This window comes from Artemia sp. Qi Xiang Cuo, chromosome 6, assembly GCF_049724085.1.
Source record: "Artemia sp. Qi Xiang Cuo chromosome 6, ASM4972408v1, whole genome shotgun sequence".
Classification (NCBI taxonomy): Eukaryota; Metazoa; Arthropoda; class Branchiopoda; order Anostraca; family Artemiidae; genus Artemia; species Artemia sp. Qi Xiang Cuo.
This window is the reverse complement of record NC_142799.1, coordinates 38,280,106-38,296,921: the sequence shown is the minus strand read 5'-3', so window position 1 is coordinate 38,296,921 and position 16,816 is coordinate 38,280,106. Positions and strand designations below refer to the sequence as shown.

The window sequence follows — 16,816 nt, the reverse complement described above, 5'->3', positions numbered from 1 at the left end:
CAGAAAAGAAAACTACAGGAATTCTTCTCTTATAAATTTTTTTCGGTGTTCGTTGACCTTCCAAAATACCGTTTATCGTTTGTATACAAAAGAAAAAATGCATACGGGCTTTGCAATAAACTGATAATCAATTTTCTTGGCGATTAGCGGTTTTCTTAGCTATTTCCTTGAGTTCAATGATTTCTTGTTTCTATATAAAATACCCGGAGGCAAATTTTTGCTAATCAGTTTGGATTTACAATCTGTTTACGAAATGATTTGTCAATTTCTTACTTGTTTAGTTTTTGTGTCTTTGACCCAAGGAGGATTTTTGAACTGTAAGTTTCTTTTTTTGGTTTTTATCAACAACCTCATAGCCAAATGATATTCATCGCTAAATTACAATTTTTAAATTTAGCTGTCTTAGCTAAAAATTTGGGAATGACCTCAAATTTATAAATAAATTTTCACAGTTGCAACCTAGTAAAGAGTAAACCTCACAGTATGTTGACCAAAATAAAGACTTGTTTTTAAAGAAAACGTTTTGCGTGAAAAAATTGTCAGTTGACACTGATTCAGAAATTCGTAACTATTGTTCAGGTTCAACTTGATATTGTTTGTAGCTAAAAAAAACAAAACAAAAACTAATTTCAAATATTTGGAAAAAGAACCTGAAAACCTCTTGAAAATAAGGGTAGATCAAAATATTCTACAAACATTATATATGTCGGAGAAAAAAATATTCTATTGAAACATTCTATGATAAGGGCATGCAAAAAATTGGACCACTCTATGATAAATTTCTGAAAAATCGCTGGAGTTGTCAGTGTAAGGGGTGTTATGTTTTTTATAAAGTAAATTTTGATGCTGTATATGTACCTTTTTGTATTGAAAAACGGAACTTAATTTCTGGTATATATATATATATATATATATATATATATATATATATATATATAACAAAGAGAGAAAAAACTCAATGAACAAACGGAAAACGAGACTGCGACCAGTAGAGAGAAAAGATGAAAAACTAAAACAACGTGGATATTTCGCCTGTATCCAAACTAGGCGTCTTCAGCACAAGAGAAGCAAAGATAAAAAGCCAAACTAAACAAAAAACAAATAAAACCACCAGCAATAAAATACATTTGTCGCAACTGATCCACATATTGAAAAGAAGCTATTAGAGTTACTTTGATGAGAATACCAAAGTAAATGCAGTGTTCAACAAAGCATTTGTTCTTTTGTATACAAACGATAAACGGTATTTTGAAAGGTCAACGAACACTGAAAACGATTTCTAAGACAAGAATTCCAGTAATTTTCTTTTCTGTTCCCTATCTCTCTCCCCTTTTAACTGTATTTTATTAGCATACATTTTGGTCTCAAGAACTATATCCTTAGTTCTTTTCCTTCTTCGTTGCTTGAAACTGAATATAGTTTGTTTAAAACAGTTATGCTAAAAACAGTTTTAACTATTTTTGTCTTGTTTTTGATATATTTACAAACTGTGTTTGTTCATATTTGGCAAAAAAATAAATTTGATCAATGAAACATTCGGTGAGAGTGTGCATAGCACATACTATTGGCCTGGCTGAAACTTCAAAATTCAAACTAAGTATATTGCAGCTGTCTCCAGCACAAATTATGTGTTGAGAATATGTTTTTTTAGCTGAAGAAAGTAAGACTAATCTAAGCCTGCTTTAAAGTAAAACTTGAGAACCCATAAAAAAAAATCGAAGTCTTTTTACACAAAGACATGGAAGAAAACACAACTTCGCTCGAATTTGATATTTTTGCTGACGAAAAAGGTCATCATCTGTTGACGATTTTAAATAAACAAGGAGCTCACTGCATTATCCACGTCATAATTTAGAGCCATTTTTCAAAACCACCTGTCTAGGATTTTAGATAATGAAATGCGATTCGCTGTCTTTTCTCAGAATTTTCATTCTCTGGGACTTGTAGACTCAAACATTAAAAATTAATGTTTTTTAACACAAAATAGCAGAAAGCGCTTCTTTACTGTTACGTGATTTCTTTTGTTACTTAAAAAGATCTATATGATGGAGCAGAGACCCCAAATCAGTGGCGAATCCAGGAGAGGGGGGATGGGCGTGCGTCCCCCTAACTTAGTCTAAAGTAGTGTAATTTGCTTAATTAACGCAAGACTGCGTTAATTCAACTTACTCCTAACGCAAGTTTATCGGATCAACCTATTTTGCGCCCCCTCCCTAAGAAAATCCTGTATCTGCCCCTGCTCCAAACCATCTCTAAACCCTGGAACAGTTCCAACCATTTATATCCAGCCTATCCTCCTCAGGATGTTCGTCAGGGTATTTCGCACGTATTTGTACAAAATTAATAATCGACAGTTTTTGTTTCACGATCAAAACAGGGTATCCAAAAAGATAATAGTTGAGAAGAATGCCTCATTAAAGATTGGTTTATCTCTGGTTTTTATTTCTTCATTTCACAGGAATTGTTAGAAAGCAAATTTTTCCGATTGTGATTAAAAAACGAGGTCTAAAACGAGCAACAGTTACCCTGAACAACTGTGGCTGTTGTATTCCTTGCCCTCTATCCCCTCATAAGATTCAAATCTTGCAGGCACTTTGCCAGAAATACATATTTTTGTAGAAAAATGAATATACTTTTTTTCGATAAAACTGTTGTGATAACCAAATGTGTATATTTGTGTAGGTTCTCAACAAATCGCAGTGACATTTCTAATGTAAGAGTTACAATTAAGCTAGAAAGTAAAATATATGTAGAATAGGTATATATATATATATATATATATATATATATATATATATATATATATATATATATATATATATATATATATATATATATATATATATATATATATATATATATATATATATATATATATATATATATATATATATATATATATATATATATATATATATATATATATATATATATATATATATATATATATATATATATTTATATAGACCCCGGCGCCGCGCTGGCGGATGGACCGAACGCTGCCGACGAGAGGCCCGGTCGAACGCCGCCGAAGTGTCGTAACGCCACCGGCGCGCCGAAGGCACGCCGCCGCCGGCAGAGGTGGCGGCGTTCGGCGTTATATATATATATATATATATATATATATATATATATATATATATATATATATATATATATATATATATATATATATATATATATTTATATAGACCCCGTCGCCGCGCCGGCAGATCGACCGAACGCCGCCGACGAGAGGCCGGGTCGAACGCCGCCGAAGTGTCGTAACGCTACCTGCGTGCAGAAGGCGCGCCGCTACCGGCAGAGGTGGCGGCATTCGGTCGAGTTGAAAATAATTTTGCGGCAATTCCTTATTGCGTCAACCACAAAGTCGGAGCTTTTCCTTCTCATGGGGTTTAGTATTTCGATTTTCCTGATTAGAAATCAAGCAGGGCTTGCACTATCCCCGAATTATCGGGTATTTCCCTGAGAATCTATGCGTCACCCTGAAAAAAAAACAAACTTGGTTCCCCGAATCCCCGAAAATCACGGAATCACGATGCTACCCCTAGCGATTTATCACCAGTGACTTTCCCTGCTAAATATTACTTTGCATACCATAATTCTTCACTACTCTCTTGTTCATTAATTTTCGTCTCTTTTGTTACTTTGCATAAAAACCAGACAGATGCAATATGCTATTGCAAATATTACAATATACACAGTTCTTCATATGTTGACAAAAAAAGTATCGTCTTTATGAAATGAGTTTAAATCATTTCGAATGCAGTTTCCCAATCGCTATTTCTTACATCATTCGAAGTCAAGAATTTTATTTTCAAGTTAAATAGAATTATAGAACGCATTCACTACCATGCAGCTTCAGCCTTTTGTTGGATTTTGAAATTGATAGCCGACAGATTGTTTCCACAGCTGAATTGTAAGTTTGCAGATTTTTTTTTTGCTGTTTTTAGATAATATTTTCTTAATGTTTAATACTCAACTATTTAACACCTAATAGAAAATGCAATCCTCTTTCTGGAACATTTTTATCCCCCCCCCCAAAAAAAAAACCTTCTATTGTGATAAAATTTAGCTATAGAATAAGTTATGTACAAGGTTGGGGAATTAAAGATTGAAAATGAAGTTACCTCAAAAATATAATTCATAAAAAAATTGTAAATTATTGCCTATAGGGGGGATAGGGGGCTATCATTTTTAAATGATAATACCTCATTTTTTTTTTTATTGAAAGTAGGGATGCCAAAAAGATAATTATTTTTTTCATTTAAAGTGGAGACAGAAGAAAATGATATCAAATTCCCTGGAAAACCATTGAAATATTTTGGTAGACCAAGGGCCCCCCATTAGGACTTGTTCATTGTCTTGGGTATTTTGCGATTTCTCATAGGCTACTGGCCTTATTTGGCTTTTGTGTGTGCTCCCTTTTAATTAGAATCTTTGGATCTTATGGAATGCAATGGCGAATCTATCATTCAGTTTTGCAATTATTTGAGGTATATCTGAATAATTTCGCCTTTTTTATTGTTGTATTTGTAGCCCTTTACTCATACCCTTAATTTTTTTTCTAGGAACATTAATCTTTTAACGTTGTTTTGCGTGTCTGTTTGAACCATGTAGTGACCTAGTTAATTATTAAGTAAATTATTTTTCTAATGAAAGCTGAGACGGTATCCTATCAAGGTGGTATCCAGAGGGAGGAGGGGTAGGGAGATATTACATTTAAATAATAGCTCGAAGTTTTATTTATTGAAAGCAGGGATCCCAAAAAGTTGATTTTTTTAAATTTAAAGCAGAGACGGCATCCTATCAAGGTGGTATCCGGAGGGGGGCGGGGGGTATTGAGCTATCATATTTAAATGATAATACCTCGATTTTTTTTTTAAGCAGGGGTGCCAATAAGTTAATTATTATTTTTTTATTTAAAGCAGAGACGGTATCCTATCAAGATGGTATCCAGAAGGGGGGGGGGGCATCGGGAGTTATTATATTTAAGTGCTAGTACCTTGATTTTTTTTATTGAAAGCAGGGATGCAAAAAAGGTGAAAAGCGGACAAAACTAACAAGATTTTCGTGAGTTATACTTGATACAGCACTCGCATGGTTTTATCGTCCAAAGGGAAAGGGACATATGTGTCCAATCCTTTTTTTCTTATTGATGAAACGGATTTACTTTGAAAACATTCATTCGTAAGTACCAGGCAGATTCACACTAAAACGAATTGGTGTGACGAAAACGATATCGACATTCCCACCTAACGTTGCGCTCGAGTAACAATGGCGGTCTTGGTCCAGTGCCCAAGTTAAACTAAAGGCCAGGTCATAATAAAAGCTTTCAATTTGGGAGGTTCAAGGAGGAGTCTTTGACAGTCTTGTGATTTCAGGGTACTAGATGTTGCAACGTTCCTACGTATCTACAGTGGTTTAGAAAATTTGATCACCCCACAAATGATTTTCAAAAATATGCACAAATTTAACATTTGGAATATTATAACATTCTTTTCAAAGCTTTGAAGAAAAGCAAAAAAGTCTAAATACCCCTAACTACGCTTGAAAGCTATTTTAAAAAGAAACTCTTTGGAGATTTCCATGGAAATGACCATAGCAGAAGTTTTAGCCTGGGTGGGGATCAAAGAGGAGTCTTTGCGTATTTTGACCACAGGTGACTTATTGTTGCGACTTTCTTAAATTTGGTAATTCTTGTGAGCATTTGGAAATCAAAGCTTAAACTCAATAGCTGATACTAAGTGTCCTAACATTTTGCTTGGATTAAAAGTGACGAACTATGTTGAAAATTTCAACATCTTCCTGGAGCTACTTCAGTCTGCATGTTATTTCATTTAATTGCACTTAAAACGGATGAGCTTTTCATTTTTTACTTAAAAAAAATAGCTGGCACTTCATTTTTCTTCATAGCGAATAAACTATTAAGTGTTTTTTGTGTCATTGTAATTGAAGTGTTCATCATGTATTTTTCAATTTGATAAATTTACTCCTTTTAGACGCAGTTTATAATTTGACTGATATTAGGTATTTATCAGTTCATAATTTGGAATGAATCCCCAAAAGAAAAAATGAATAATATCCAAAAGAGCAGCCAAAAGCAATAAAAAAGCAGCAGTTCAGCCTTAGCCTACATGACATATTTTCTATAAAGAAGCCAAAAAAACTTTAAAATGCATTTTGTTTTAAATTGTTATTAAAGACCAGTTTTTAATACGAGAAGGCTTCTCAGGAATCAAAAGAGCAAAAAAAAAAAAAAAAATCAATATCAAATACGCCCATTTCAAATGTTTTAAAGGTGAAAAAACAAATATTTGCAAAGGGCATTATGAAAAAATTAAGCTTCTAAGTTAAAATTTATATTCAAAGTTTTTACCCAGTAACTGACGAATTTTTTGATACGGTATTTGAAGTTTTGTATGCAGTAATGATCAATGAGAAAAACTACTAATTTTAGTAATTATTTATGTTAAGAATACATGGCTAATAGATACTTCAACTACTCGTATTATGCAAGGGTTCTGAAACGCCACGCCATTTCGTTTCTACCAGATTTCTGCTTCTCTTGATGAATAACGAAGAAAACCAGTTTCCAGCCAGCGACTTGTGAATTTTTGAACTCATGAATAGGGTCGAATCTGTTGTAAATTTAAGCTGTGATTTGAGAGAGACTGATGAAAATATTAATGTCTGCGGTCAACATTGATCGCACCGGCGGTGCGCCGCTGACATCTTGCCGGCGGCGCGCTGCCGACGTCTTACCAGTGGCGTGGTGCGCTGCTTTTGGTCCCGCCTTCGCTGGTATTCCCTCATTGGCGTGGTGTCGGGGTCTATATATATATATATATATATATATATATATATATATATATATATATATATATATATATATATATATATATATATATATATATATATATATATATATATATATATATATATATATATATATATATATATATATATATATATATATATATATATATATATATATATATATATATATATATATATATATATATATATATATATATATATATATATATATATATATATTTCTGAGGAGGATAGACTGGGTATAAATGGGTGGAGCTGTTCCAGAGTTGAGAGATAATTTGGGGTCTCTGCTCCGTCATAAGTTCCTTTATCCGTCCCTATCCCTGACATTGAAATCTTGCTTGCGTTGCCCCATAATAGCATCAGGGTAGACCTTTCATGTGTTTTCTTATCCAAAACTGTGATTACTAACAGCGTTGCATTGTGACCATGAGGAATGACACCCCTCGAGGAAATTACACCAGGTAAACCAGAACAAAACACTAATGGTGGGAGGGAGAGCCAAAAAGTTTGGACGATGGGGCCCTTTTATATCTCAAAATGCGCAAATAAAAAAGTATTAAAAAATGGGGGGGGGGGGGGGTTGTTGGGGTAGGAGGGCCCTTTGGGGTGGGGGTAGAGGACCTCACAACATTGTTCAAATAGAACTTGTGTATTATAACGACCACAGAGTTTCACCCCAAATCATCTTCTAAATCATCTTCTAAAATCATCTTCTAAAATGCCTCAAACTTTTTCGCCCAAATAATCTTCTAAAATGCCTCAAAACGGTTTTGTCCAAATAATCCCTAAACGTAATTTCTGCGTGTTCCTTTTGTTTTGAAATCCTTGCCCTGTCACATTTGAAATTCCTGGGAAACCCTTTCCTGCGTTAATCTCTTCATCTCATAGATGTTCCTAGCTACACTATTAAGGTTTCGATAGAATATAGCACCCTAAATATTACCATAAATGCCTTATAGTACCATAAATGCAAAGAATTACTAAAGAAAACTGGCCTGTTTCTCTGAATTATGCAGGCTTATCTTAGTTTTGGCAAGATTTTTGAAGAAATTATATTTCAGCTGGGAGGGGGAGGGGGGGGCAAATTTAGGTCTGGGGGGCAAACTGGGCTCTAGAGAGGGTGGTTGTCCCCTGTCTCATAAAAAATTACGCTCTGACAAAAAAACAACACTTTTGGTGTCATTTCTTAAGTAGATAATGCAAATATTGCACACATATAAATAAATGTACAGACGAATTTACCGAAATGATTTTATATCAATCTTTTATGTAATTATCTTAACTTTTAGTTACTGCGTGCCGTGTTTTGTTCTTCACTAGGTTTTAGCTATATCCGATCATGAGCGCCCATAAGCTAAATTTTAGGGGGGGGGCTTACCTGGTCAAATCGGCACTTCCAGTTCTGTATATTTGAAATCTCAAGACAAAATATCATAGGCAACACGATAGCGCTGCTTAAGTAAAGAGCGACGTGGGCACAATGTATTTTTTTTAGACCAGGGCACTTCTTATAGAACAAAATGTCATAGGAACTTCAAGAGAGCTCATGGAGGGCAACCAGCTCCCCCTCCTCAACGTCACTGACTTCCCCAAACACAAACAATCAACAGTTTGAGATAACCATTTTGTTCCATGTAGTTTAAAGGTCCAGAAATTTTGACTTCAAGAATGACCCCCCCCCCTACAACCCTAAGAGCAAGGGTTGTAAGTTATGCCTTGTGGGGATATAAACTTTTTATAGGAAGGGTGGTCGTATAAACCTCAGAGAGGACTCATTTGATTGGTAATCAGAAGCTCTACTGGCCTTTTTAACAGTCAAAAGTGATTGGAGGTCATCCAGCAACCCCCACCCCCCGTGCACCAATCATTTCTCCAAACACATTCAATCATAATTTTTGAGATACCCATTTTGTTCAGTGTAGTTGGGAGGCCCAGAAGTTATGTCTTTGAGGATAACTCTCCCCCCCCATATAGCCCTCAGGTCAAGGGTTGTAAGTTACGCCCTGGGGGCATATAAGGTTTTTTATAGAAATGGTGGTCGTATAAACTTCGAAGAGGGCTTATTGGAATGGTAGTATAGAGTCATAGTGTTCATTTTAAGAGTCAAAGTGATCAGAAGGCAAATAGCCCCCCCCCCCTACACACAAACGTCGTGTTTTCCCGAAACGTATCTGGTAGAAATTTTAAGATGGCCATTTGTTGTCGTAGAAACTTCGAAAAGGACTCAGTCGGTTGGTAATTGAAAGGGCTAGTGCCTTCTTTATTAGTCAAAAGTGATTGGAGTGCATTCACCCCCTCCCGTCCATCATTTCCCGTCCATTCGTCCATCATGTATAAGAATACATGGCTAATAGATACTTCAACTACTCGTATTATGCAAGGGTTCTGAAACGCCACGCCATTTCGTTTCTACCAGATTTCTGCTTCTCTTGATGAATAACGAAGAAGACCAGTTTCCAGCCAGCGACTTGTGAATTTTTGAACTCATGAATAGGGTCGAATCTGTTGTAAATTTAAGCTGTGATTTGAGAGAGACTGATGAAAATATTAATGTCTGCGGTCAACATTGATCGCACCGGCGGTGCGCCGCTGACATCTTGCCGGCGGCGCGCCGCCGACGTCTTACCAGTGGCGCGGCGCGCTGTTTTTGGCCCCGCCTTCGCCGGTCTTCCCTCATCGGCGTGGTGTCGGGGTCTATATATATATATATATATATATATATATATATATATATATATATATATATATATATATATATATATATAGCCTATTTTATATATATTTCACTTTCTAGCTTTAAGGAATTCTAGCAATTACTGTGAAATGAAGAAAAAAGAAAGAGATAAACCAGTCTTTAATGAGGTATTCTTCTCAACTGTTATCCTTTTGGCTACCCTGTTTTGATCATGAAACATAAACCGTTCATTATTATTTTTGTACAAATACGTACGAAATATCCTGACGAACGTTCTGAGGAGGATAGACTGGGTATAAATGGGTGGAGCTGTTCCAGAGTTGAGAGATAATTTGGGGTCTCTGCTCCGTCATAAGTTCCTTTATCCGTCCCTATCCCTGACAGGGAAATCTTGCTTGCGTTGCCCCATAATAGCATCAGGGTAGACCTTTCATGTGTTTTCTTATCCAAAACTGTGACTACTAACAGCGTTGCATTGTGACCTTGAGGAATGACACCCCTCGAGGAAATTACAGCCTAGTAAACAACACAACATTTACTGTGGATTATGAAGAACAAATAATTCTTTTGAGTTTCGCTTTGATTTTTATGGGCTTTTTGAGGCTGCAAAATCTCTTCCTAACTCAGTTTTTCTATTAAGGGCTACCTCTCCGTAGTAGCAAATTTTTGTAGGCCTGGATGTATAATGAGTCAGAGATAATAGGCTTGATACTGTCTGTCCAAGATTTCGATTTATTCGAGCAGGAAGGATGAAATTTATTCACAGGAAGTAGGATTCATGATGAATAACGAAGTTACTACTTTTTATTTAGGTTGAGAAGGTATTAATACTAGAAAATTAGTGGTTCATTTTTTAGCTGCAACCTAATAGAAAATTAGTGGTTCAGTTTTAGGTGCAACCTAGTAAAGAGTGAACCACAGCCCATAGTAACGAAAAGTTGAAAATCGCGTTTAAAAAAAGCTATGTAGTGAAAAAAATTGACATCTGACACTGATTCAGGAATGGTGGCTACTATTTCTGTTTGTCTTAAAAGTAAAAGTTTATTGCGAAAAGAAATTTATGGTGGTTTCGAAAAAAAAAGCCTGAAACCCTTCTAAAATGGCGTCAAATCAAAATGAAAAGGGGAATCGTCGGAATCAGCATGGTCAAAAACTTCATACCGAGAAATTACAGCCCCCCTCCTTGAATAACAAAGAAAATCGCTTTTTTGCATTGGTAGCACTGATTTGTCACATTTTTTTCTCTAGCAGGTCTAGGGGGCGACTAAGACATCATAGAGAGATGTGTAATAGCTCATTCGAAAGGAAATTAAATTTGTAAGTGCTCTTTTTAAGGTACCATAAAGATTGGAGGGCAACTAGCCCCCCTCCCTACAGGCCCCCCAAAGTTATCTAATCAAAATTTCGAAATAGCCATTTAGTTCAACATAGTTCAAAGGTCCAATATCTATCGTTTTAGTGATGATATGACCCTTCATAGTCCCTTGAGAAAGGGCTGTACTCCGTATTGATATCTGACGTATCGATATCACGCGTATTGGTATGAGCGTAATGTTATTGGGTGTTTTGGTATCCTCATTTTTACTAGCTCATATACAATATATTGCTCATATATACGTCCTTCCTTCCTATGAATTCCATCATCAGCAAGTTCCAAATGACACTAAAAAACGACATGTTGGGGGCCTTGTCTCTAGTGGAAAAGCTGGGGCTATTGGGCTACCAGAACTGTTTATAGTGATGTTTAATGGCTAAATTGAAAGCTATTGCTCATATCTGCGTGATTTTCTTTTTTTTAAATCAATTCTACCATCCGTAGGTGTGATATAGCACTAAAAACAGGGGAGTAATTTTGTCAAAACCCTGAGAGAGGGGGGGGGGGGGCTAAGGTGGACCAAACTATCCCAGATCAAGTGAAAATGTCAGTGAGAGATAAAAATTAGCCTTAGTAGAAATGACCCTATTGATATGAAACGAACACCGTGCTGCCACCTACAATTGATTGCGCATGTGCCTAACCACGTAGACAATGTATTGATCCACAAGAGGGGAACTCAATATCTGAGAACTTGATTTGCATAATCGAGGGGTGAGAATTTCCGAGAAATTGATTTACATAATCGAGGGGAATTATTGATCTACGAAAGGGGAATTAATTTGTTGTTTCTAAGGGGAATTATTGATTCACGAAAGGGGAATTAATTTGTTGTTTCTAAGGGGAATTATTGATTCAAGAAAGGGGAATTTATTTGTTGTTAGAAATGACATTTATTGTTTCCTAGGAATCATAAGGGATTCTAAAGAGATAAATTAATATTCTATTTTTTACATACGGCTTCTTTGACCTTTAAGTAAGAGGGATAAATTGATATTCTAACGAAACCATAAAAATGTAGCTAGGAGCATCTATGAGATGAAGAGATTAACGCTGGAAATGGTTTCCTAGGATTTTCAAATGTGACAGCACAGAGATATCAAAACAAAAAGAACACGCAGAAATTACGTTTAGGGATTATTTGGGCGAAACCGTTTTGAGACATTTTAGAAGATGATTTGGGCGAAACAGTTAGAGAAATTTTAGAAGATGATTTTAGAAGATGATTTAGAAGATGATCTGGGCTCTGTGGTCGTTATAATACACAAGTTCTATTTGAACAGTGTTGTGAGGTCCTCTACCCTAACCCCAAAGGGCCCTCCAACCCCAACCCCAAAGGGTCCCCACCAACCCCAATGCCCCCCCGGGGCCCCCAAATGTCCCCCGGCCCCCCAAAGAGCCCCCAGGCTCCCCCCCCCCAACTGTTTTGCCCTCCCCCCCATTTTTTAATACTTTTTTATTTGCACATTTTGAGATACAAAAGGGCCCCATCCTCCCAACCTTTTGGCTCCCCCTCCCACCATTAGTGTTTTGTTCTGGTTTACCATGTCACAGTTACATTCTCTTGATTTTGATTTCATTTTGAAGTTCATTTTGATTTTATTTTGTTGAAATGCAAGAGTTGGAATATTTCAGTAGTGTTTTGTCATGGTTTACCTTGTCACAGTTACATTCTCTTAATTTTTCAATTATATGAAACGAACACCGTGCTGCCACCTACAATTGAGTGCGCATGTGCCTAACCATATAGACAATGTATTGATCCACAAGAGGGGAACTAAATTTCTGAGAACTTGATTTGCATAATAGAGGGGTGAGAATTTCCGAGAAATTGATTTGCATAATCGAGAGGAATTATTGATCTACAAAAGGGGAATTAATTTGTTGTTTCTAAGGGGAAATATTGATTTACAAAAGGGGAATTAATTTGTTGTTTCTAAGGGGAATTATTGATTCAATAAAGAGGAATTTATTTGTTGTTAGAAATGACATTTATTGTTTCCTAGGAATCATAAGGGATTCTAAAGAGATAAATTAATATTCTATTTTTTAAATACGGCTTCTTTGATTTTTAGGTCACAGAGATAAATTAATATTCTATCGAAACCTTATAAGTGTAACTAGGAACATCTATGAGATGAAGAGATTAACGCGGGAAAGGGTTTACTAGGATTTTCAAATGGGACAGCACAGAGATGCCAAAACAAAAGGAACAAGATGAAATTATGTTTAGGGATTATTTGGACAAAACCGTTTTGAGACATTTTAGAAGATGATTTGGGCGAAACAGTTAGAGAAATTTTAGAAGATGGTTTTAGAAGATGATTTAGAAGATGATTTGGGGCGAAACTCTGTGGTTGTTGTAATACACAAGTTCTATTTGAACAGTGTTGTGAGGTCCTCTACCCAACCCCAAAGGGCCCTCCTACCCCAACCCCAAAGGGTCCCCACCAACCCCAATGCCCCCCCCCCTCGGGGCCCCCAAATGTCCCCCGGGCCCCCAAAGAGCCCCCAGGCTCCCCCCCCCAACTGTTTTGCCCTCCCCCCATTTTTTAATACTTTTTTATTTGCACATTTTGAGATACAAAAGGGCCCCATCCTCCCAACCTTTTGGCTCCCCCTCCCACCATTAGTGTTTTGTTCTGGTTTACCATGTCACAGTTACATTCTCTTGATTTTTTAAAGTTCATTTTGATTTTATTTTGTTGAAATGCAAGAGTTGGAATATTTCAGTAGTGTTTTGTCATGGTTTACCTTGTCACAGTTACATTCTCTTAATTTTTCAAAGTTCATTTTGGAATTTCTTTCGTTGAAATACAAGATTTGGAATATTTCAGTAGTGTTTTGTCGTGGTTTACCATGTCACAGTTACATTCTCTTGATTTTTCAAAGTTCATTTTGGATTTCTTTCATTGAAATGCAAGAGTTGGAATATTTCAGTAGTGTTTTGTTGAGGTTTACCTTGTCACACTTACATTTACTCGAGTTTTCAAAGTTCATTTTGAATTTCTTTCATTGAAATGCAAGAGTTGGAATATTTCAGTAGTGCTTTGTCGTGGTTTACCTTGTCAGAGTTAAATTCTCTTGATTTTTCAAAGTTCATTTTGGATTTCTTTCGTTGAAATGCAAGAGTTGGAATATTTCAGTAGTGTTTTGTTGTGGTTTACCTTGTCACAGTTTTTCAAAGTTCATTTTGAATTTCTTTCATTGAAATGCAAGAGGTGGAATATTTCAGTAGCGTTTTGTCGTGGTTTACCTTGTCACAGTTACATTCTCTTGATGTTTCAAAGTTCATTTTGAAATTCTTACATTGAAATGCAAGAGTTGGATTATTTCAGTAGTGTTTTGTCGTGGTTTACATTGTCACAGTTACATTCTCTTGATTTTTCAAAGTTCATTTTGAATTTCTTTCATTGAAATGCAAGAGTTGGATTATTTCAGTAGTGTTTTGTCGTGGTTTACCATATCACTGTTACATTCTCTTGATTTTTCAAAGTTCATTTTTGAATTTCTTTCGTTGAAATGCAAGAGTTGAAATATTTCAGTAGTGTTTTGTCGTGGTTTACCTAGTCACAGTTACATTCTCTTAATTTTTCAAAGTTCATTTTGGATTTCTTTCGTTGAAATGCTAGAGTTGGAATATTTCAGTAGTGTTTTGTCATGGTTTACCATGTCACAGTTACATTCTCTTTATTTTTCAAAGTTCATTTTGGATTTCTTTTATTGAAATGCAAGAGTTGGAATATTTCAGTAGTGTTTTGTCGTGGTTTACCTAATCAAAGTTACATTCTCTTAATTTTTCAAAGTTCATTTTGAATTTCTTTCATTGAAATGCAAGAGTTGGAATATTTCAGTAGTGTTTTTTCGTGGTTTACCTTGTCACAGTTACATTCCCATGATTTTTCAAAGTTCATTTTGAATTTCTTTCATTGAAATGCAAGAGTTGGATTATTTCAGTAGTGTTTTGTCGTGGTTTACATTGTCACAGTTACATTCTGTTAATTTTTTAAAGTTCATTTTGATTTTCTTTCGTTGAAATGCAAGAGTTGGATTATTTGAGTAGTGTTTTGTTGTGGTTTACTTTGTCACAGTTACATTCTCTTGATTTTTCAAAGTTCATTTTGGATTTCTTTCGTTGAAATGCAAAAGTTGGAATATTTCAGTAGTGTTATGTTGTGGTTTACCTTGTCACAGTTACATTCTCTTAATTTTTCAAAGTTCATTTTGGATTTCTTTCATTGAAATGCAAGAGTTGGAATATTTCAGTAGTGTTTTGTCATGGTTTACCTTGTCACAAATACATTCTCTTGATCTTTCAAAGTTCATTTTGGATTTATTTCATTGAAATCCAAGAGTTGGAATATTTCAGTAGTGTTTTGTCATGGTTTACCTTGTCACAGTTACATTCTCTTGATTTTTCAAAGTTCATTTTCAATTTCTTTCGCTGAAGTGCAAGAGTTGGAATATTTCAGTAGTGTTTTGTCGTGGTTTACCTTGTCACAAATACATTCTCTTGATCTTTCAAAGTTCATTTTGGATTTCTTTCATTGAAATCCAAGAGTTGGAATATTTCAGTAGTGTTTTGTCATGGTTTACCTTGTCACAGTTACATTCTCTTGATTTTTCAAAGTTCATTTTGAATTTCTTTCGCTGAAGTGCAAGAGTTGGAATATTTCAGTAGTGTTTTGTCGTGTTTTACATTGTCACAGTTACATTCTCTTGATTTTTCAAAGTTCATTTTGAAAGTTCATTTTGTTATAAACCACAACAAAACACTGCTGAAATATTCCAACTCTTGCATTTCAACGAAACAAATCCAAATGAACTTTGAAAAATCAAGAGAATGTAACTGTGACAAGGTAAACCATAACAAAACACTACTGAAATATTCCAACTCTTACATTTCAATGAAAGAAATCGAAAATGAACTTTGAAAAATCAAGCGAATGTAACTGTGACAATGTAAACCACGACAAAACACTAATGAAATAATCCAACTCCTGCAATATTTCAGTAGTGTTTTGTCGTGGTTTACTTTGTCACAGTTACATTCTGTTGATATTTTCAAAGTTCATTGTGGATTTCTTTCGTTGAAATGTGTTTTATTGTGGTTTACCATGTCACAGTTACATTCTCTTGATTTTTCAAAGTTCATTTGGATTTCTTTAGTTGAAACGCAAGAGTTGGAATATTTCAGTATTGTTTTGTTGTGTTTTACCTTGTCACAGTTACATTCTCTTGATTTTTCAAAGTTCATTTGGATTTGTTTCGTTGAAATGCAAGAGTTGGAATATTTCAGCAGTGTTTTGTTGTGGTTTATAACAAAATGAACTTTCAAAATGAACTTTGAAAAATCAAGAGAATGTAACTGTGACAAAGTAAAAAACGACAAAACACTACTGAAATATTCCAACTCTTTCATTTCAATGAAAGAAATACAAAATGAAGTTTGAAACATTAAGAGAATGTAACTGTGACAAGGTAAACCACGACAAAACACTACTGAAATATTCCAACTCTTGCATTTCAATGATAAAAATTCGAAATGAACTTTGAAAAATCAAGAGAATGTAACTATGACAAGGTAAACCGCAACAAAACACTACTGAGATATTCCAACTCTTGTATTTCAACGAAAGAAATTCAAAGTTAACTTTGAAAGATCAAGAAAATGTAACTGTGACAAGCTAAACTACGACAAAACACTACTGAAATATTCCATCTCTTGCATTTCAATGAAAGAAATTCGAAATGAACTTTGAAAAATCAAGAGAATGTACTGCGACAAGGTAAACCACGACAAAACACTACTGAAATATTCCAACTCTTGCGTTTCAATGAAAGATTCCAAAATGAACTTTGAAAAATTAAGAGAATGTAACTGTGACAAGGTAAACCATGAC

At 35.1% G+C, this 16,816-nt stretch overlaps 1 protein-coding gene across 1 annotated transcript in view; it reads left to right on the top strand.

The window, feature by feature from the left end:
• Positions 1-253: 253 nt before the first annotated feature.
• The window catches only part of LOC148951200 (prostasin-like), a 61,528-nt gene continuing 44,965 nt past the window's right edge, over positions 254-16,816 (top strand). Inside the window, exon 1 of the mRNA XM_089091026.1 lies at positions 254-317. Coding sequence (XP_088947152.1) covers positions 254-317 — 64 coding nt within the window. The remainder of the gene's footprint in view (positions 318-16,816) is intronic.